The 22,090-nt window shown below is 47.9% G+C and overlaps 1 protein-coding gene across 5 annotated transcripts in view; it reads right to left on the reverse strand.

Moving 5' to 3' along the window:
* Nucleotides 1-11,473: 11,473 nt before the first annotated feature.
* Nucleotides 11,474-22,090, reverse strand: part of LOC105487934 (coronin 2B) — a 151,663-nt gene continuing 141,046 nt past the window's right edge. For all 5 annotated transcript variants that reach the window (XM_011751603.3, XM_011751615.3, XM_011751611.2 and 2 more), the window contains exons 9-12: nucleotides 20,843-20,955; nucleotides 20,420-20,510; nucleotides 20,104-20,243; nucleotides 11,474-13,436 (exon numbers count right to left, since the gene is read on the reverse strand). In XM_011751603.3, coding sequence (XP_011749905.1) covers nucleotides 13,305-13,436; nucleotides 20,104-20,243; nucleotides 20,420-20,510; nucleotides 20,843-20,955 — 476 coding nt within the window. In that variant the 3' untranslated portion in view covers nucleotides 11,474-13,304. The remainder of the gene's footprint in view (nucleotides 13,437-20,103; nucleotides 20,244-20,419; nucleotides 20,511-20,842; nucleotides 20,956-22,090) is intronic.

The raw sequence follows: 22,090 nt of genomic DNA on the forward strand, positions 1-22,090 counted from the left end.
CTTTGGGAGGCCGAGGTGGGCAGATTACCTAAGGTTGGGAGTTCGAGACCAGCCTGACCAACATGAAGAAAACCTGTCTCTACTAAAAATACAAAAAATTAGCCGGGTGTGGTGGCGCATGCCTGTAATCCCAGCTACTTGGGAGGCGGAGGCAGGAGATTCACTTGAGGTGGAGGTTGTGGTGAGCTGAGATCATGCCATTGCACTCCAGCCTGGGCACCAAGAGCGAAACTCCATCGCAAAAATAAATAAATAAATAAATAAATAAATAAATAAATAAATGTAAAAATATTAACCTAGTGTAGTGGCACATACTTGTAGTTCCAGGTACTCAGGAGGCTGAGGTGGGAGGATCTCTTGAGTCCCAGAGTTTAACGAGGCTGAGTGAGCTATGATCATGCCACTGCACTGAAGCCTGGGTGACAGAGTGAGACCCTGTCTTTAAAATAAAATTAAGGCTGGGCGTGGTGGCTCACATCTGTAATCCCAGCACTTTGGGAGGCCCAGGCGCACAGTTCACTTAAGGTCAAGAGTTCAAGACCAGCCTGGCCAACATAGTGAAACCCCATCTCTAGTAAAAATTCAAAAATCAGCTGGGTGTGGTGGCACGTGCCTGTAGTCCCAGGTACTACAGAAGCTGATGCAGGAAAATTGCTTGAACCCAGGAGGCGGGGGTTGCAGTGAGCCAAGATCATGCCACTGCACTCCAGCCTGGGCGACAGAGTGATACTCCGTCTCAAAATAAATAAATAAATAAAATAAAAATAGTATCAAAAGTTTTATAGAGCTCTATCTCCAGGACCCCCTTCTCCACTTTGAGGTCAGTGGATGGCGCTGAAAGTTTGCATTCTCTTTTTTTTTCTTGTATGTTATTCCAATGAAAAGTTTCTATCCTCTTTTATAGGGTGGCACTCTGTTGCCAGGCTGGATGATCACAGCTCACTGCAGCCTTGACCTCCTGGGCTCAAGCGATTTTCCCATCTCTCAGCCTCCCGAGTAGCTAGGACTATAGGGTGTGCACCAGCATGCCCGATTAATTTTTTTTTTTTTTTTTTTTTTTTTTGAGACAGAGTCTCGATCTGCCACCCAGGCTGGAGTGCAGTGGTGCGATCTTGGCTCACTGCAAGCTCTGCCTCCTGGGTTCATGACATTCTCCTGCCTCAGCCTCCCAAGTAGCTGGGACTACAGGCACCTACCACCATACCTGGCTAATTTTTTGTGTTTTTAGTAGAGACAGAGTTTCACCATGTTAGCCAGTATGGTCTTGATCTCCTGACCTTGTGATCTGCCCGCTTCAGCCTCCCAAAGTGCCGGGATTACAGGCGTGAGCCACCGCACCCGGCCTAATTTTTGTATTCTTTTGCAGAAATGGGTTTTTGCCATGTTGCACAGATTGATCTCGAACCCCTGGGCTCATGTGATATGTCCACCTCAGCCTCCCAAAGTGTTAGGATTACAGGTGTGAGCCACTGTGCCCAGCCAAGTTTCCATCCTCTAATTACTTGGTCTTTCTGGTGCCAGTCCCATCCTGAGGCTCTACCCTAACTCACCTCATTAGCATAAACTCAGGTATGATGGAAAGGGGCGCCTAATAAATTACAAAAGATATTCCTATCTTTCAGGAAATTCCCAGCTTTTTAAGAGCTCTGTGCCAAGAACCCAAAACAAAGGCCAAGTATTTATTTTATTATTACCACAGTCTATAAGGAACAGAGAGTTTCAGGCAGCAAATGGCAAGAGATGAGGTCTCAGAGATTAGAGGACCAGGCCAAAAAAGAAAGAAGTTAAAAAATCTCAAAAAAAAAAAAAAAAAAAAGAATTTCTACTTTCCATTAGGGCAATGGGGAACCACTAAGGGTTTAAGTAGGGGAGTGACTGTGATTTGATTTGCATGTCATAACAATTACTTTTGTGTCCTTGTGATGAAAGGGGCTAGGTGCGGTGGCTCATGTCTGTAATCCCAACATTTTGGGAGGCCGAGGCAGATGGATTATTTGAGGTCAGGAGTTTGAGACCAGCCTGGCCAACACGGTGAAACTCTGTCTCTACTAAAAATACAAAATTTAGCCAGGTGTGGTGGTAGGCATCTGTAATCCCAGCTACATGGGAGACTGAGGCAGGAGAATTGCTTGAACCGGGGAGACAGAGGTTGCAGTGAGCCAGGATCGCGCCACTGCACTCCAGCCTGGGCGACAAAGCGAGGTCTCAAAAAAAAAAAAGAACTAATTAAAGGGACAAAGCTGGAAGCTGTTGTGGTAATCTGGGTGGAGACAATGAGGGCCTTGGAGATGATCATGAAGATGGAAAGAAGTGGGTGGGGCTGTGAGAAGGTAGAACTGGTCTACCTTTGATTTTGGATGCCCTGTGATCTCTATCATTCTTCCAGCAATGAATTGTGCTGTACCTTAAGACGTTTGTTTTTATATTTATTTCTACTTCTTCAATGCTGTTGTCTTTTCATGCAATTCTATCTTGTCTCTCCAGCATTCCTTGAGATCAGAGATTGACTCTCATGCCCAATCCACATTTAATTGTTTGATTCTTTGGACCTCAGCTTCCTCATTGCTAACTTGGGGAATCCATGCCTTTCCTGCTTTGTAGGGTTATTTTGAAGATCCAGCATCTGATCAGATAAGGTGGGGAAGAAGCTTTAAATAGCATGCAGATGCAATTGATTATTATCAAGAAATTACCTGTTTGCATTAGGTAAGCACTACCCAGAGTGTAGTCTGATCAGAATGCAGTCAGAAAAGAGAAGTAAGAAGTTGAGGTGCCCTCTCTTGTCTGGTCGATTATTAAGTTATGACTGAAGTTCAATCAATAATAGCCAAATAGGCCGGGCGCGGTGGCTCAAGCCTGTAATCCCAGCACTTTGGGAGGCCGAGACGGGCGGATCACGACGTCAGGAGATCGAGACCATCCTGGCTAACACGGTGAAACCCCGTCTCTACTAAAAAATGCAAAAAACTAGCCGGGCGAGGTGGCGGGCGCCTGTAGTCCCAGCTACTCGGGAGGCTGAGGCAGGAGAATGGCGTAAAAACCCGGGAGGCGGAGCTTGCAATGAGCTGAGATCCGGCCACTGCACTCCAGCCTGGGCGACACAGCGAGACTCCGTCTCAAAACAAACAAACAAACAAACAAAAAAATAGCCAAATAATATTGACTTTAGCCAGAGAGAAACCTGGAGAAATGTTCACCCTCATAATAGACAAAAATTGAACGCCAGTGGTTCCAGGTATCTACTGGTGTAATTCTAACACCTCAACTCTACGTGAGATTGGTTTGAACCCCATCCCACAATCTAGGGGAAACCCCATGCCTTCTGCAAGATTTCTGTGAATTCCCTGGGCTTAGGTTCCTCAGCGTCATCTCTGGCTCTAAATTTCCTTATTTGCTGTCTTGTGGCCAAACCTCTGTCCCAGAATTGCCCCAAAAGTTGAACATAGCCCTTTCTCTATTGATGCCTACCTACCCTGCTTCTACAGGGCAGCTTGTGTCATAGACATTTATTGGAGATTTGGGGAATGGATTACATTGGAGAGGAGAGTTGGATTGCAAAACTGCAGTCCAGAAAATTTAAAATATAAACTTATATCTCTCTAAGAGCTTCCCCAGTTTCCCACCTATTAGGGCTTTAGTTTCTAACCACATTGCTTAGCTTTCTTTTTTCCTCCCTCCTTTGTTCTTCCTTATCCCCGGATTCCTGTTCATTTCTTACGCAGAGCTATTTGGCGACCTTTGTTTTTTTTCTTCCCAGCTCCTGTCTTCAGGGCCTCACCTTTTACCCCCAAGGGGCCTATCAAGGTATTTCCCCAAACAAAGACACTTCCTTCCCTAAAAGGAACTCTGAGACCAGCTGATAAAATAATAACTTCTCTTCTTTTCTACTGCAATGACAAGGTTGCCAAACTGTGCCTGTTCTTTGGGAACTCCAACATTAACTGGGCCTTCTGGACAATGGGAAAAGTAACCAGTCAGCAATCCTTGTGACTTAGGATGCACCCAAGATCTCATTGAATTTAATGCTTGCAAGTTTGGGAGGAAGGCTGGGAAGTTATGATTAACCCATTTTATGATGGGCAAAAGTGGGGTTTAGAAATAGTTTAGCAACAACTGGATGAATGAGCTTCTGAGCAAGAACTTGAACCCAAATCTGAGCTCATTCAATTTTCTCTTTCTTGGGAGTCTTTATGAAAATGGAAAATGGCCCTTGCTTGTTAGTCAAGTCAGCTGTTTTGACAATGAACTTGGTGCCCTGGTGCAGAAGGTCAAAAGAGACATGAGCAATGTGGCAGATAAGTTGTACTAAGTGCTGGGAGGAAAAGATAAGCTGTCAGTAGAAGCTTTTCTGTGTTGAGACAGAAATGTTGTCTCCCCAAGATAACCATCTTGAGGCTGTTAGGCAGGGCTCTGGCTAAGGAGGAATCCAGCAGGACTGCTTTGGGAGCCACTTCTTAAGGCTCCTCTGTCATGCCTTTCCCTCATGCCTTCCCCTGTCCCCTTCCCTACACCCTTTCCTCCTTTAAGGCCTAGTTCCCACGGCCTCTGGGAAGCCATCCCTGGCAGCCACACCTGGGTTAAATCCTCTGTCCTGGAAATCCTGTAGGCAATTTTTCTCTACTTTGCACCATTAGCAAGTTCTAGACCAGTGGCTTTCAAAGTTTGTTGATTGTAACCCATAGTGAGAAACATATTTTATTTTGCATCTCTGTATGTATAATACACCACTTTCTCTTTCTCTTACATACACACACACACACACACACACACACACACACAGAGAGAGAGAGAGAGAGAGAGAGAGAGAAATATTGTGTGTGCACCATTAAAAAATGTTTCAAATTTCATCCGGTCATTCTGATGCTTTAAAACCTCCTGAGGTTTTCCATTGTATAAAAAGTACATTCCAAGTAAATAGCCTGAATATAAGGCCCTTTGCTGACTGTTCTACTCGCCAGCCTTCTCGTTGGCTTCAGAAACTCAAAGCCCTTTGGGATTCTCCCCACATGCCAGCTGCCTCCTTTCTCTCACTTTGCACATGCTGTTCCTCTGACTGAGGTGCCGTTATCCCTCTTCGAAGTGGTTAGAAAACTGCTTTCACTTTAGGAACTCAGATGACCTGTCACCACAAGGTCTGTCCTCTGTCTTCTGCATTTTGATTGCTCTGATCTAGTACTCATCACACTGAATTGTAATTACTCATTTACAGGTCTGCATCCTTCTGTAAACCAAGTCCCCAGGTCCAGTGATTTGTATATATCAGTTGGTTTTATATCACTGGCACCTACTGTAGTGTCATTGTCCAGCAGATGTTCATTGAAAATTAGCAAAAGGACACTTTTTCTCCAGTTCCATATTATCATTGATTAAAATTCTTCCATTCCATATGGTCTTAATAGCTCTGGCCCTTTATATATACGTGTGTGGTGCAGGGAGTGGGAGAGGTTGATTTTGGAAGTAGTCACAGTTGATTCTACAGTTCCTGGTGTACCTCCTCCCACTCAGCCAGTAGTTTTCATTGCTAAAGGGAGGATCAGGATTCTGATAGCTGGAATACACAAATAAATAAACAGTCAGTGCCCAGCTTTTGAGTTTTTAAATAGATTTGCAAAAATTCATGGCTGCGACAGTGAAGTCTTAAAAGCCAAGGCTTTTGTTTATTTTTATCTAATCTTTTTTGGGACAGTGTCTTGGTCCTGCTGTGTCACTTAGGCTGGAGTGCAATCACGGTTCACGGCAGCCTCCACCTCCTGGGCTCAAGGGATCCTCCTGCCTCAGCCTTCTGAGTCGTTGGGACAACAGGCATGTACCAGCACACTTGGCAAATTTTTTACATTTTTGTAAATATGGGGGTCTTGCTATGTTGCCCAGGCTAGTTTCAATCTCCTGGGCTTAAGCAATCCTCCTGACTTGGCTTCCCACTGTTGGGATTACAGGTGTGAGCCACCATGCCTGGCCAAGGCTTTTGATTTGAAGAGAAGAAAGGGCACAATGCCAGAGAAAGCAGGTCATAAGGTTTATGCCACAAGTGGTAGATTGGGAAGAAAATGGGTGAAGAGACAGTGTACCTCACCTTATGCAAGTTTAGGGATTGGGGCCACCTGGGGTGGAGTGGGAGGAGATCAGTGGGTGGAACCAGATCAGGAGGGATCAGGTAGGCAGGGCAGAGTCAGCAACAAGAGGATCAGGGAAAGGCTGAGCATCTGCTGCCACAGTGGCCTGTGCTGGGATCCCTATGAGGCATGCCTCGCATTGTGGGGCTGTTTGGTGGTGGCTAGGCCTTCTGGTCAGGACCCTACCTGTCAAGTGTCCAACAGAAGTGACACCTGGCCAGCCCTGTCTGCTCACCCCATCCAGCTACCCTCCAAAGGGACAGTGGTGATGTGGGAGGAAAAGCCCTGGCATTCCTGGTGAACTGAACAGAATAAGCCTGAGATTTCATCCCGAGGGACACAGTTGTGGCAAATCTTTAACCTTTACATACTTTTAAAATGTCTTTAAAATTAAAGAATACCTTCCTGTCTTATCCTGTTACCCTGAGATAATCACTGCTAATTATCTCAGTCCTTCCAGACATTTCTCTCTGCATCGAATATGAATTTTAATTATAAATCAGACTGGAACCTCTCTGAGACCAAGAACTAACATCTTATTCCAGCACCCAGGACAATACTCGATGCAGAAAAGGCATTTGATAAATATTTGATAAAATGATTTTGAATGAAAACTGTCTCAAAATTCCAGTAGGCAAAGAAAAATAAGCTGTTTTCATTATTTCATTATTATGAATGACTTTCAGACAGCTCTGTGAATTTCAGGCCGGTGGGGGATACGCTAGAATCGGAGATGGCTGGTGGGTGGGGGATTTAGAATCACTTGGATCACACTGCTAAGAAGCTCTAGGGCCTGCCAGGTCTTTCAGTGATTAAAAAATCCCAACAAGCTGTATCTCTTTTCTTTCTTCCTCTCTCCTTCCTTTCTTCCTTCCTTCCTTCCAATAAAGATAAGGTCTCACGATGTTGACCAGGCTGGTCTGGAACTCCTGGCCTCAAGCAATCCTCCCACCTTGGCTTCCCAAAGTGCTGGGATTACTGGGATTGTAGGCATGAGCCACTTCGCCCCGCACCCAACATGCTTTCTAAGACCAGCCCTTCCTTTCTCAGGTAGCCAAAGGAACATTTGTTAAGCAAGCTGTGGCCAGCATTGCTGTTGTTGGTTTACAAGGGGATTACAGAACACGGTCCCTATCTTTGGGGAGTGCCCCATTAGACAGCAGGGGGTGGGTCATCTCTGTCTCAGTTCTGGTTCCATTTCTGAGAGTTCTCCTAACCTGTCCTCTTCTTCCTCCCTCTTCCCTGTTGCCTCCCTGTCCCCTCCTCCCACCCACCCCTTGGATCAAGGTCAGTTTCTTATCTCAGCAAGCTCTCTTAAGTCTGCCATAACTACTGTCCCAGGCTGGGCCACTCCTATCTCCTATCTGGACAACCCACCAGCCCCCACCGTTTCCCAGCTTGTGTTGCCCTCCAATCCCTTCCACTGAAGCAGCCAGAGGGAGGTGTCCACTCCTGATTCAAGCCCTTCCTTAGCTCCGCATGGCCTGGGGTGGAGTCCAGCCTTCCAGGGCAAAAATTCAGGGCTTCCCGGGTCTGGCCCTGGCCTCTTCCTCTGTGTCCTGGGCTGCTCCCATGCCTGGGAAGCAGAGACCCTGGACGACTGGTCCTGTTTGTCTCATCAGGAGCTTCCTGGAGGCTGTGTGGGCTGGAGCAGTAAGCCCCAGGCTGGGCTGGGCTGTGCTTGGCTGAGCTGCAGAGGTCTGGCCTGGACACCTGCTGCCCCCACCCCTGGTTTTTTGCCCCCCATTCACTTTCCAGCTCTTCCTTCTACCACCCCCTCAGCCCAAGCCTCATCAAACGCAGACTCTCCAGGCAGAAAGGGACCCTCCCTGTCACTGTTCCTGTAGGGAAACTGCTCAAGGTCACAGAGCAGGTCAGAGGCTGCCTGGGTGGGGTGAGAACACCCAGACCAAGCCTCTTTCCTGTGCTTCAGGGAAGACCAGGCAGGGTCTCCACAGTCCCAGAGGGAGGAAGGTGAGGTGCGTGCCCTCCTCTGGCTGCGCCTTGGAAACAGCTGGTCTCTGGGCTGCCCTCCTTCAAGCCTCCCTTCTCCACTTGGGGTGCTTTGATTCCTGACTGTTCTGTGCGCCTGCTTTGCCATGAGGCCTCAGTGCCTATGGTTGGATCATTAATTCTGGAGTGAGTGGGAGGTGCAAAAGGGACCCAGTTTAGAAAAAATGGGCTTGATAGAAAGGCCATAATCTGCCACCTGCTGGTTGGATTCAAGTTTCTTTTTTTTTTTTTTTTTTTTTTGAGACAGAGTCTCGCTATGTCGCCCAGGGTGGAGTGCAGTGGCCGGATCTCAGCTCACTGCAAGCTCCGCCTCCCGGGTTTTTACGCCATTCTCCTGCCTCAGCCTCTCGAGTAGCCGGGACTACAGGCGCCCACCACCTCGCCCGGCTAGTTTTTTGTATTTTTTAGTAGAGACGGGGTTTCACCGTGTTAGCCAGGATGGTCTCGAACTCCTGACCTCGTGATCCGCCCGTCTCGGCCTCCCAAAGTGCTGGGATTACAGGCTTGAGCCACCGCGCCCGGCCTGGATTCAAGTTTCTACAAACTCCTGGTCTTTGAATCTTGCTGTCATCACTGTGACCTTGAAATCCAAGATCTCTGCTCAGTGTCCCTACCTCCCTCCTCTCACTCAAGACCCACCGTCTTTCGTTGTTCCCATGTCCCCTTTGCTGGATCCATTCTCCCGATTCACACCTGCATCCCAATCCCAGGGGGATTTGCACATGGAGATGGTTCTGGCAAGGGCAATGCTTAACCCAAAGAAACTGTGTGCTAATGGGGGGATTCTGGGCAGCATGACAAGCCAGATGCAAGGGAGGGGCTCTGGGACAGGAGCTTGCTAGAACTCCTCTCACCCGATCTCTAGACACTCACCTTCTTTCTCTGAGTAAGACTGACCCATTTGTGCTTGTTACTGAATTAAAATTCCAAGGAAAGACAGGCTGCAGGTTGTTCCCAAATAGGAAACACACATACACAGAGAATGAGGAGCCTCTGCCAACATCCCAGGCAGGCCTCTTCCCCTCCCTGCACCATAGCCCTACAGTCCCTGTGGAGGCTGACCAGGGTGAGGAGAAGGATCTGGTAATGTTTCCTGTGGCCAAGGTAAGTGCCTCTGCTCCAGGCAGCCCCCATCACGGCAGCCCTTCCAAGCAGGAAGGCTGGGGGGCGGGGGCCTGGAGGTGGGAGTGTTTTCAACATGAAGTCATTTCCCACAGTGAAGAAGCAGCCACGTTCTGCACGGTCCACTGGCAGTCTGGGATGTTTGCCCAGCACCAGGAGAGAGTCTAAAAATGCCCAAGCCCATCTTGGGATCTCAGGAGGCTGGCTGGAAGACAACCCAGGAGTCGTCCAATCCCAGAACAAACTGCCCACTCCACACTGAACCCAGCCTAGGGTGAAGCTCTTCCCAGCCTCCAAGGGCTCCAGGTCCTGCTGGATGATATGATGTCTATACATAGATCACTGACTGGAGCCCCTCAAGAGCAGGGCTTGTTCTTTCTCATGTCATGGTTCCCAGCACCTGGTCCTAAATAGATGCAGCTACTTGGTATGTGTTAAACTGAGTTGAAAATTCGATTAGGTGTCAGGGGTGGGATAAACAGTTGTAGGCACGCGCAGGAGGATACTCTTGCTGATGGTAAAGGCATTAGGGACATCTCCATAGAAGAGAAGGGTTTGAAGTTTAGCCTAAGATATCCTTACTTGGAGAACAGAAGGGAGCAGACACCTGGTAGGGAGCATGGCAGTGAGGATAGGTTCAAAGAGCCATGAACGGCACTCTCCTACATGACTATGATAATTAAAGCAATGTGTTGGACTAGGCAGTGTAATTGGCAATGTGTAACTGGCAGAGGGGCCAGTGTAACAGACTAGGCATGGAATATATAACATATGAAGAAATTAAGGATACACAGCCAGCCAATGGGGAATTGATGAGTTAATCAACAAATGCAGTTGGGAAAATGGGCTAGTGGGGAGACAGAAAGCAAGTTCGAGCCCGACCTTAGACAGTGTACCATAATAAATAATGACAAACAGCTGCCCCGTTGGGCTCAGAATTGGAGATTAGGTGGGACAGAGGTACATATGAGACAGATCACCTTATCTTACCTGTTCCCTGAGCCCCAGCAAAAGTGATTTTCTGCACCCAAGTCCTGTAGGAAGCCATTCTTTGCTTCTCTTTTCCCAATAAATTTCTTTTTTATTTTATTTATTTATTTTTTATCACTCATGCTAGACAATAGGTGGTCTTGGGGATTTATCCCATCCTCTCAACTGCTGGTGTAATGGAAACCTAGGATGACATACCAGGAAGGGACCCTAGAAATTGTCCCATTGCCTCATTTTATAGATGGAGAAAATGGGGCCCAGGGAGAAAAAAAGCCTTATTCAATGTTGCACAACTAGTTGAGGGCAGGGCCAGGCCTGGACCACCCCTTCCCTGTGATCCTGCCCACTGTTCCTCTGCAGCCCTTTATCCGTTCCTCCTCACCCCTTTTCTAAGGCCCTCACTGCTTTCCTCTGGCTCTTCTGAGTTTCCTGTGGTGTCCACACTGCCGGGTGCCTGTTCACTTTGCAGCCTGACAACTATTATTTAAGACAAACTTGGACTACTGAGAGAGTGAGGAAGTCTCGCATCCTTGGTCTCAGAATGGGCCCCGGCCACCCTCCCAGAACAGACTCTGCCCAGCTCTGAGTCTGGCGGGGGACTGGGAACACAGACCTTCTCTGGCTCTGGCTCAGAAGATCCAGTCCCTGTGTATTTCCCCCACTACACTGGCTGAGTGACCTTGAACATGTCACCACTTTGGGCCTGACTGCTTTTCTTGAAAACAGGAATAATCGGACCTACCATTTAGAGCTTCTATGAAGATCAAATGAGTCAAGTGTGTGGAATCCTGCCTGATAAACTGCAAGACACCATGCCAGTGTAGAGTGTTGGTCTCACCCAGACCTCAACACGGGGCAGCATCTATTGAATAGTGGTAGAACAGTGGTTCTTAATTGGGAGGTGATTCTGACACTCCAGGGGACCTTGGGCAACATCTGGGGACATTTTTGGTTGTCTCAATTGGATGGGAGTAGCTATGGCATCTGATTGGTGAAGGCCAGGGATACTGCTAAATATCTTACAATGTATAGGGCAGCGCCCACAGCAAAGAATTATTCGCCCCAAATGTCAATATTGCTGAGATAAATGAAAGTGTGAAATTATATCTGTAGGTACAGACGTGGGTTGTCATTCCAGAAAGGCAAAGGAGCTGTGGGTGGGGAGCTGACCATCAAGGTACCATGGTGACCAAGAACAGGAACCACCGGGGTCAAATGAGATGGCTATGCCCAGGTTTGATAAGTTGAAAACATTTTATTTCAATTCTATCCTTGGGAGGCAGCATAAATAATCACAGAAGACCACAAAGGTCATTGGGGAAGAAAAAAAAAGCTCCAGAAATGTAGGGAGGAGGAGATGAGTGCTGACACTGTCTAGCTGTGGGGTACAGGGTGAGGAGGCCCTACCATAGCTGGCTGGGAGGATGGAGGTTCTTAGAAGAAAGGCCCAGCTCACCTGGAGGGGCTTGGGTAGCCCCGGCCTCTGTGGATGGGATTTTCCGTAGGGCGGCCACGGGAAAAGCAGGTATGGAGTATAATGCATCTAGTAGATCCTAGCTAATGAAAGAAAAGAGTGGACACCCATTTCTCGATTTCCAGATCTCACCCCAAACTGTGACTCTTCTGAGAACAGTGTTTATAAACTCTTTGTGGGTAGTGGGAAATGAAAGGATGAAAAAAGAAGGAATAAAAGAACATGTGTACAAGATCAAATGAAATGTGACATCTCAGAGCTGCGTGACCTTGGGCCACTTCTCTCGGTTTCCTCATCTGCAGAAGGGAGTAGATGTGAGGCTCAATGAGATCCTATGTGTCAAAGGACTGCAGAAACTTTAAAGTGCTATACGGATGCGAGTGGCTGTGGTCATTCTACGTGCATAAGGCTGAAAGTGGCAGAGATAGTGGTGCTGAGACACACGCAGAGCATCCCTAGAAGCCATCAGACCCTGGTCTGCCTTCCCCAGGGCCAAGCTCCACCCTTCTCAGCCTCAGCTTCCAGGAGGATGAGGCCTCATCTCAGATGGAGTCCCCTGGGGAGGGTGGTGGTGACAACCGAGGGTGGGGACCTGAAGGATCTAGGGGCACAGCGTGAGGGGCCTCAACTGGGCAGTGTGGCACATCGGCACTACTGGTGCTGGGTAGACGGTAGCAGTGGCTTCCAGTTCTCATTCTCCGCAGAGACTTGGGCACTGGTGAAGCCCACAATGGGATTGGCATCTTGATGCAGTGGGAAAGGCCCTGGCCTTGGGGTCTGAACACCCAGGGTCCTGGTTGTGGGTCCATTGTTGACCTGCTGGGTGACTTCATAAGTCACTTCCCCATTGCAACCCTCAGTTCTGTCATTTGTCAAATGGGGACACTAATCCCTACCCTGCCTGGCTCACAAATTGAATGGGAAAAGGGTGTGCAAGAGCTTTGAAGAGAATCATGGGGAAGGCAAGGGGTCATTATGGCCTTGGAGAGCAATCCTCTGAATTCCCTGAAGACAAGAGGGTGGGAAGGGAAGAGACAGAAAGAAGCCGGGCCGCTCGCTGCCCTCGTCGGGTGAGGCAGGCTTCTGGGGCTGCTGGGGGAAGAGGGGGTGGGACGAAAGAGGGATCACTGCAGCCTGCAGTCCAGCACTTACGCTGTGGTACCTTCAGTGATGCTGAGAGCTCCAGGTGGGAGTGCTGAGATGTCCTGGCAGCCCCCTTCACAGGGGAGAAGTCCAAGTTCTAAGTCTAGCTGAGATCCCGCTTCCCCCTTTGCTTCTTGGTCCACTGAGATAGAGTCCCCGTCAACCCCAGAGAGTCTGTGGTCTTCACCCAACTGAGGGGAAGCCTGGGTCCTGGGGTGGCAGGGAAAGGGGCTGCCGGCGGGGGTCTCCAGGAGAAGCTGGGGACTTTTATTAGCATGAGGTCAGGAGGTCAGAGGTTGGCTTCCAGTTCTCAAGGTGGTAGGCGGGGGCCCTCAGGCTGGCCCCCTCTTCTGTCCTGGCTCTGTCTCTGGGGTCACTGGTAAGGGAGAAGTTAAGGGACGAGTAGAAACGACGGAGAGATCGGCTTAGAAAACAGCCCAGCTGCGGAGCTAACAGTTCTTGGGGCTGTTGCGCAAGTTTTTCAGTTCCAGCTGGAGCTGCCGAATGCGGATGTCCTTCTGGGACAGCTCTTCTTTCAACCGTCGAATCTCATCCTGCTGCCGGAAGAACATTCGAAGGAGCTGGGATGGAGGAAGAAAGGGGGCCAAGGAGGGCCCAGGAGAGAGCAGGTGAGACAAGGATTTCCCAGGTGAGTCTTCCAGTTGCCTGCCGCCCGTGCCCTCACATTCCCCCAGGCCTCCCACTGCTTGATCCACTTATTCTCCCCAGCCACTCATCACCACTGCACCTCTCCCATCTCTAGCTCAGTCCACAGCTCTTACTTTCCCGTGTGAGGCAGGAAACAAACAAAACCTGCGTCATTAACTGATTCAGGATCACTGAAAAAGGAGTGACCAAACAGTCGTTTTCCAAATATCCCAAGCTTGTCCCTTTCTGGGTCCTAATCTAATGCTTTTCTTTACCATTGTATTAATAGATGTATTGATTATTACATCTATAATAATATATAATAATAGATATACAATAATACATAATCATAGATGTATAATAACACATAATAATAGATGTATAATGATACATAATAATAGATGTATAATAATACATAATAATAGATGTATTATTACATGTATTACATTATTATTGATAATTTACATATTTATTTACTTTTGAGACAAAGTCTCGCTTTGTCGTCCAGGCTATAGTGTGGTGGCGTGATTTTGGCTCACTGCAACCTCCATCTCCTGGGTTCAAACAATTCTCCTGCTTCAGCCTCCTGAGTAGCTGGGATTACAGGCATGCACCACCATGCCTGGCTAATTTTTGTATTTTTAGTACAGACAGGGTTTCACCATGTTGGCCAGGCTGGTCTCAAACTCCTGACCTCAGGTGATCCGCCCACCTCAGTCTCCCAAAGTGCTGGGATTACAGGTGTAAGCTACCACGCCTGGCTTGTGTTGATAATTTAGAACTTTCTAAAATGCTTTGTATCATTCTCTTCTTAAGGAGGCTCAGGATACAGACTGGAATCTAGCTTTTTTCCTACTGATGAGGAACTATGACAAGAATACCAAAGTTTGCACTGGTCAGGGATTCATGTACAGCTATCTTGGCAGATCTTTACCTCAACGACTCTCTAGCTTAACCCGCCTCCATTTCTCCTGTAAAACATATTGACAGATGTCCACAAAACGCTGAGCCCTGGAAAGCAGCAGGCTCCTTGCAGCTCCTGCACACCTGAGTTGAATGTTACCCACAGTCAATTGTGTTTGGCCTCAAACTTTCTGGTGTGAATTACATTGTTATTGTAATTGCATAATTTAATGAAATATGATATAAATTGATGAAATGAGCACAAAAAGAGAGTTGTTGTTTCTATAAAAACTTAATTAAATGCTTAGAAAATCTTGATAAAGGTGATGCTAAAAAAAATTGCAGCTGAATTAGGTGTGGAAGATGTAGCCCTAAAAGACTGGAGAATATTCTATATCTTGGCTGATGGTGGCTGCATGACTGCGTGTGTTTGTCAAAACTCTGAAAACAACCCACTACAGAGGATGAATTTTACCATAGGCAAATTATACCTCAATGTCTCAAAAAAAGATGAGGGAAAACACTGTAAAAACTAGGACTTTGCTTTCAGATGGACTTTAAATTATTTTTCTACCCAAAAGAAATGGAAACCGGAAATGAGAGTTAAGGTGTGATTTGTTTGATATACATCACAGATTCCAACCAGGGAGGGCCTCCTTGAAGAAAAGGTCTTCATCGAAATATGCTAAATGAATGTATATGTTTTATTTTTATTATTTATTTACTTATTTGTTTGTTTGTTTGTTTTTGAGACAGAGTCTTGCTCTGTCACCCAGGCTGGAGCACAGTGGCACGATCTCGGCTCACTGCAACCTCCGCCTCCTGGTTCAAGGGATTCTTCTGCTTCAGCCTCCGGAGTAGCTGGGATTACAGGTGTGCGCCACCACGCCCGGCTAATTTTTGTATTTTTAGTAGAGACGGGGTTTCACCATGTTGGCCAGGCTGGTCTTGAATTCCTGGCCTCAAGTGATCCACCCTCCTCAGCCTCCCAAGGTGCTGGGATTACAGGTGTAAGCCATCATCCCAGCCTACTTTTATTTTTTAGGGATAGAATCTTGCCATGTTGCCCAGGCTGGACTCAAACTCCTGGGCTCAAGCGATCCTCCCACCTGAGCCTCCTGAGTAGCTGGGACTAGAGGGGTGCCACTGCACCTGGCATGTTTTATGTTTAAAACAAAAATAAATGGTTTAAAGAATGTATTGACCAGGCATGGTGGCTCATGCCTGTAATCTCAGCATTTTAGAAGGCCGAGGTGGGTGGATCACGAGGTCAAGAGTTCAAGACCAGCCTGGCCAAGATGGTGAAACCCCGTCTCTACCCAAAAATATGAAAATTAGCCGGGTGTGGTGGCAGGCGCCTGTAACCCCAGCTACTCGGGAGGCTGAAGCAAAGAATTGCTTGAACCCGGGAGGTGGAGGTTGCAGTGAGCTGAGATCATGCACTGCACTCCAGCCTGGACAACAAAGTGACTCCATCCCAAAACAAAACAAAACAACAACAACAAAAACAAATGTATCTATCGGCTGGGTGCCGTGGCTCACACCTGTAATCCCAGCGCTTTGAGAGGCCAAGGGAGGTGGACCACCTGAGGTCAGGAGTTCGAGACCAGCCTGGTCAACATGGTGAAACCCTGTCTCTACTGAAAATACAAAAATTAGCCAGGCATGGTGGTGGGCGCCTGTAGTCTCAGCTACTTGGGAGACTGAGGCAGAAGAATTGCTTGAACCCGGGAGGTGGAGGTTGCAGTGAGTCAAGATTGCACCATTATACCACAGCCTGGGTGACAGAGCAAGACTCTGTCTCAAAAAAAAAAAAAAAGAATGTATGTTTTTAAGATTCTCTCCTTTTTTTTTTTTTTTTTTTGAGACAGAGTTTCACTCTTGTTGCCCAGGCTGGAGTGCAATGGTGCAATATCTGCTCACCACAACCTCCGCCTCCTGGGTTCAAGTGATTCTCCTGCCTCAGCCTCCCAAGTAGCTGTGATTACAGGCGTGCGTCACCACGCCTGGCTAATTTTGTATTTTTAATAGAGACAGGGTTTCACCGTGTTGGTTAGGCTGGTCTCAAACTCTTAACCTCAGGCGATCTGCAAGCCTCAGCCTCCCAAAGTGCTGGGATTACAGGCGTGAGCCACTGCGCCCAGCCACAATTCCCTCCTTTAACTAACTTAAAAAAATATATTTTTTGTTAACTAACAAACCACCAGTCCCAGTTATATCTGTTCAGAGGTATGACATACTATTTGCCTTTGCACTAAATGACTCTATACACTCTTGTGTCTTCCAAGTTCTCAAAATTTCTTTGCATTGTTTTTTGTCCACTTTTGTCAAAAAAAACCACGTTAGTGAGGTGTAATTCACACACTATAAAATTCACTCATTTTAAGCATATGATTCAGCGATTTTTAGTAAAGTTACTGAGTTGTACAACTGTAGGTCTTTTCCCTTGCATCAAGCTATGAGTTGTTTCCTCACACTTAGATCAATGTGTCCACCTTTGACAGCCACACTTTCTAATTGGCTGCTTCCAAACTGCTGTGATGATTAAAGCTATGGATAAAGCCAGAGTCAGCAGGTTTTGAGAAAGCTTCTTCCCAACGAGGAAGATGCACAACTTTGGTGTAGATTGTGGCATCTGTTTTGTCTGCTCTGAGACCCTTTAAGGTTTTCCTCCAGGTTCTCAGTTCTGATTCACATAGGCAAATCTACAGCGAAATATTGTTAAACTACTATTGAACCCTGCCTTCTCCAGACCCAGTGCCAGAACTGAGTTCAGGCCCTTGTTATTGCCCTCCTGGGCTATCACAGTGACCCCTGTGTCTCTATCTTCAAAAAGTAGGGTTCTTTTAAAAACAAGAAAATAGCTTGGCGCAGTGTCTCATGACTGTAATCCCAGCACTTTGGGAGGCGAAAGTGGAGCCCAGGAGTTTAAGACCAGCCTGTGCAATATAGTAAGACTCTGTCTCTACAAAAATGTTTAAAATCAAATTAGTTGGGCATGGTGGTACACGCCTCTAGTCCTAGCTACTCGGAAGTCTAAGGTGGGATTATTGCTTGAGCCTAGGAGATTGAGGCTGTAGTGAGCTATGATCGTGCCACAGCACTCCAGTCTGGGAGACAGGGCAGGATCCTGTCTCTAAAACATAAATAAATAAATGCAAGAAAAAACTTAAAACATTTTTTAAATGAAAAATGTTATATATATATTAATAGAAAGTATAGCACCATGAACCCCCAAGTACCCATCACTCAGCTTTAGTCTCCACTTCCTGGGTTCAAGTGATTCTCCTGCCCCAGCCTCCTGAGTAGCTGGGATTGCAGGCGTGCTCCACCATGCCTGGCTCATTTTTGTATTTTTAGTAGAGACAGGGTTTCACCATGTTGACCAGGCTGGTCTCGAACACCTGACCTCAGGGGATCCACCCACCTTGGCCTCCTAAAGTGCTGGGATTACAAGCATGAGCTACCGCGCCCAGCCTGTGGGACCATTCTTACTTCATCTCTACTACCACCCACCTCCCCTGCACCACTTTCCTCAGGGGTTATTTTAAAGCAAATGCCATTTATCACATCATTTCATCCAGCCCTGAATATCCCTCTACATTGGCATACAAGCATATTTTATGGCAATTATCAAGTTACCTGCCAATCTCCCCCTTAAGACTGTGAGGTCCCAGAGGTCAAGAAGGGTCTTATTTTTATTAATAATAGTGATAATGGGCCAGGCGTGGTGGCTCACATCTGTAATCCCAACACTTTGGGAGGCCAAGGCGGGTGGATCACCTAAGGTCAGGAGTTCAAGACCAACCTCGCAAACATAGTGAAACCCTATCTCTACCAAAAATAGAAAAATTAGCTGGGCATGGTGGTGCACGCTTGTAATCCCAGCTACTCGGGAGGTTGGGGAAGGAGAATCATTTGAACCTGGGAGGTGGAAGTTGCAGTGAGCTGAGATTGTGCCACTGAGCTCCAGCCTGGGTGACAGAGTGAGACTCCTTCTCAAAAAAAAAAAAAAAATAGTGATAACATAAGTTGGTGGTATAGGTGGTGTCTAATTTAAGATAGCTCCCATGTTATTCCCTCTCCTCAAGCATGGGCTGGCCCTAATAGATTGCTTCAAATGAACAGAATAGGGCAGAAGTGGTGGGATACCATTTCTAAGATTAGGTGACAGAAAGACTGGCTTCCATCTTGGGTGCCCTCTCTTGCTCTTCTGCTCACACACCCTGTTGTGAGCTGCCTTATGGAGGAGTCCACATGGCAGGGACCTGAGGGAAGTTCTGGCCAACAGCCCAAAGAGGAACTGAGGCCCTCAGTCCAATAGCCCCTGAGGACATGAGTCCCAGCAGCAACCACAGGAATGAACTTGGAAGTAGATCCTTCCACAGTTGAGCCTTCAGATGTGATTCCAGCCCCAGTGGACAGTGTAACTGTACCCTCATGAGAGACCTTCAGCCATGGGCATGCAAAGAAACTGTGGGCTGATACGTGTTTGTGGGTTTAGGCCATTAAGTTCTAGGGTAATTTGTTACACAGCAATAGATAGCTGATACAGTTGACCTTTTCCTTTGAGCACTTAACATGAGCCAGGAAGAGTGCTAGATACTTATGAATTATCTCTTTAATGCTCATAGCATTCCATATCCCTATTTTACCACAAGGAAATGGACTTATAAAGATCAGTAAACTTGCTCAGTCACAGCCAGGAAATGGCAAAGCCAGGATTCAAATGCAGGTGGGGTCATGCAGCCATCTCCATTTCAGTTGTATCATGCCTTATGTCTGGCACACAGTAGGCATCCTGTGAACCCCAGCTGAGCTAAACCATGTTGGCATCAGGGAATGGGGGTGTGGGCTGGAAGGAGATACCACTGGGGGACATGGACAAGGCCCAGTCGAGCTGCCCCGAAAGAGCTTGCTCCCGTCCCAAGTGGTACAAAGAGCACCTTCATGGCCGGGCGCGGTGGCTCATGCCTGTAATCCCAGCACTTTGGGAGGCCGAGGCGAGCGGATCACGAGGTCAGGAGATTGAGACCATCCTGGCTAACACGGTGAAACCCCGTCTCTACTAAAAAAAGACAAAAAAACTAGCGGTGTGGTGGTGGGCACCTGTAGTCCCAGCTATTCGGGAGGCTGAGGCAGGAGAATGGCATGAACCCAGGAGGTGGAGCTTGCAGTGAGCCGAGATCGCGCCACTGCACTCCAGCCTGGGCAACAGAACGAGACTCCATCTCAAAAAAAAAAAAAAAAAAAAAAAAAAAAAGAGCACCTTCATAAACACCCAGTCTCTTCCACAAAGACTGGAAGTGTCAGACCCCAGCACTGCTGCAATGCCAGTGAGGGAGGCAGGGCTGTGATACACGAGGCCAGGCTTGCCCTATTAGTCAGGAATTTATAACTTCTGGAACACCAAATGACAGCAACGTTCTGGAATGAATTCATGAGGAGATGCATAACTCTGTAGGTTAGTGAATTTGAGGTGTGGGGGTGGTGTGGGGAACTGATATCTCCAGACACCCCAGCTTCTATTTATCGGGGTCAGAGGCATCAGAAACCAGTATCAGGCTACTTATGGTATTTGTCACAGAAAGAAAAATGTCTCAGAATGGAACTGGCTTAAAGGCCTGAAGCCCGTAATTGAAATGTAAAGGTCTTGTTCTTCTAGGGCCTATGGAGGTAATAACTTACATTCCTTACCTCATTCTCTGTCCTGGGTGGGACATTTTCTAATAAATCTATTCCGTTGACCACAACACTCTTCTTTTCTTTGATGGGAGCCTTAAATACCATTTTTGAGGACTTCTTATAGCCTTCTTTCAAAGACATCAGCACGGGATCTAAAGAAGGCAAGGGAAATGCTCTCACTGATGATCCCATGGGCTGTCAGGTGATGGTCCAGCAGGCTGGGTGGGAGGGAAGTTCAAGCACGGGGATAGGCAAGGGGAACTGGGGCAAGCTGCGCTGAAGGCAAAGGCTGCAGCCCTCCTGTGCTCTGAGTCCCCTGCTGTGGTACCTCGGTTGATGCCTCCCAGCCATTCATCCGGGGTCAGTGCTGGCTCCGTGCCTGGTGTCATTGGGTAAATGTCTTCCTGGTAGGAATCTGACTGCAGTGGGAGGAGCAGAAGAGAGGACAGATGGGGGGCTGCTAGAAAAGCCCCTACTCTTCAGTCAGACTCTTCTCACTGATCTCCAATCACGCTACCTGCTCTCCTGCCTCTATGCCTTTGCACTGCGTTTTCCTCCTGGAACTACCCACCTGCACTCATGAGCAAACCCAACTGTCCCGTCTGAGGATGCCCCTCACCCCAAATTGGGTTTGAAGACCCCAGTCCACAGCACATCTCTCACCTGGGTTTCTCCAGGGTCATGGTCAGTGGTGAGCAGGCTAGGATGCGATGCAGGCCCCCCTCCCGGAGCCCAGCCCAGCCCCACTTACCCTCCGGGGCACGATCATGGAGATGGGCTCGATGAGGCCCTTGAGAGTCACCAGCTTGTAGAAGCGGAACACCTCGCAGGCTGACACATCCAGCCCGTGCTTGGGCATGACCCCTGTAACAGGCACACATGTGGCTCCATGGGGTACCAGAAACTGCCTCTCAGTGACATCACCCCATGATGTTCTGGGCCGGGGAAAGGCTGAGGAATGTACTTAGGTTTGGAGGCAACGGCCCATGCAGAGGGCAGAGGGTGGACCCGGGCTTCTTCAATCAGTCTCTGTCTCTGGATGGTCACTTCTCAAGCTCTTTGGGCCAGACCTACCTCACCACAGTGCACGCTTTATAATTGGACCCCTCAGAATTGGAAGAGGTCTGGATGCAGCTCAAGATTACTGTTCTGTTCTATGTCTCCTACAACCAACAATGTGTGCACATGTTGCCTGTGTGGGTTCACTTGCCACGTGTCCCTAACAGCTGCCTCTGCTGAACATCTATCATGGGAACGAGGGGCAGTGCGGTGCGAGGAGCACAGTTCTGTCTAGGGGTGGACCAACGGGGTTTGAATCCTGACTCTGTCCCCTTTCCATCTGGGAGTCCTTTGGCAAGTCACTACTCTCTGAGCTTCTAGTTCCTTGGCTGGTTCGAGGAGGACAACACAGTGGCCCCATATGAGGTGATCAGGAGAATATGTGCCAAGATACTCATTAACTGCCTGGCACCGTGACGAGCACAGACAACATTAGTTTCTTTCCCTGTATTGTGAATATGAGTTAAGGCTCTGCCTCTCCTCCACTGGGCTGGAAGCCTGCTCTTCCAGATAAAGAAATTCCAGGAGCTGGAGGGAAGGGGTGAAATGGTTTCCCAAATGGGATTAAGAGTCAGCAGATTCGGTCTGAGTTCTGCCTCTGCTACTCAGCAGGTAAGACCTGCCTCTGGTGAGCTGCTTAATTTGTCTGTGTCTATAATAAGTGCCTAGGTCACAGCAAATGCTCAATAGTGGTCACAGGTGAGGAGGATGAGGATGAGGATGAGGATGAGGTGAGTCATTCTGAGTCCTTCCTCCTTCTTTCCTCTCCAGCCCTCTATATCTGATACCTTAGCAAGTCCTGCTGACATTACTTTCTAAACATCTGGATTCATCCTGTTCTCCCTGTCTTCCTCCTGTCCACCTATTATCCTCTCTTGCCTAAAAGTCTACAACTTCTTCCTAACTGGTTGCCCTGCCTTCCTCCTGCCCCTCCCAAATC

Source organism: Macaca nemestrina, chromosome 7 (assembly GCF_043159975.1).
Source record: "Macaca nemestrina isolate mMacNem1 chromosome 7, mMacNem.hap1, whole genome shotgun sequence".
Taxonomy (NCBI): domain Eukaryota; kingdom Metazoa; phylum Chordata; class Mammalia; order Primates; family Cercopithecidae; genus Macaca; species Macaca nemestrina.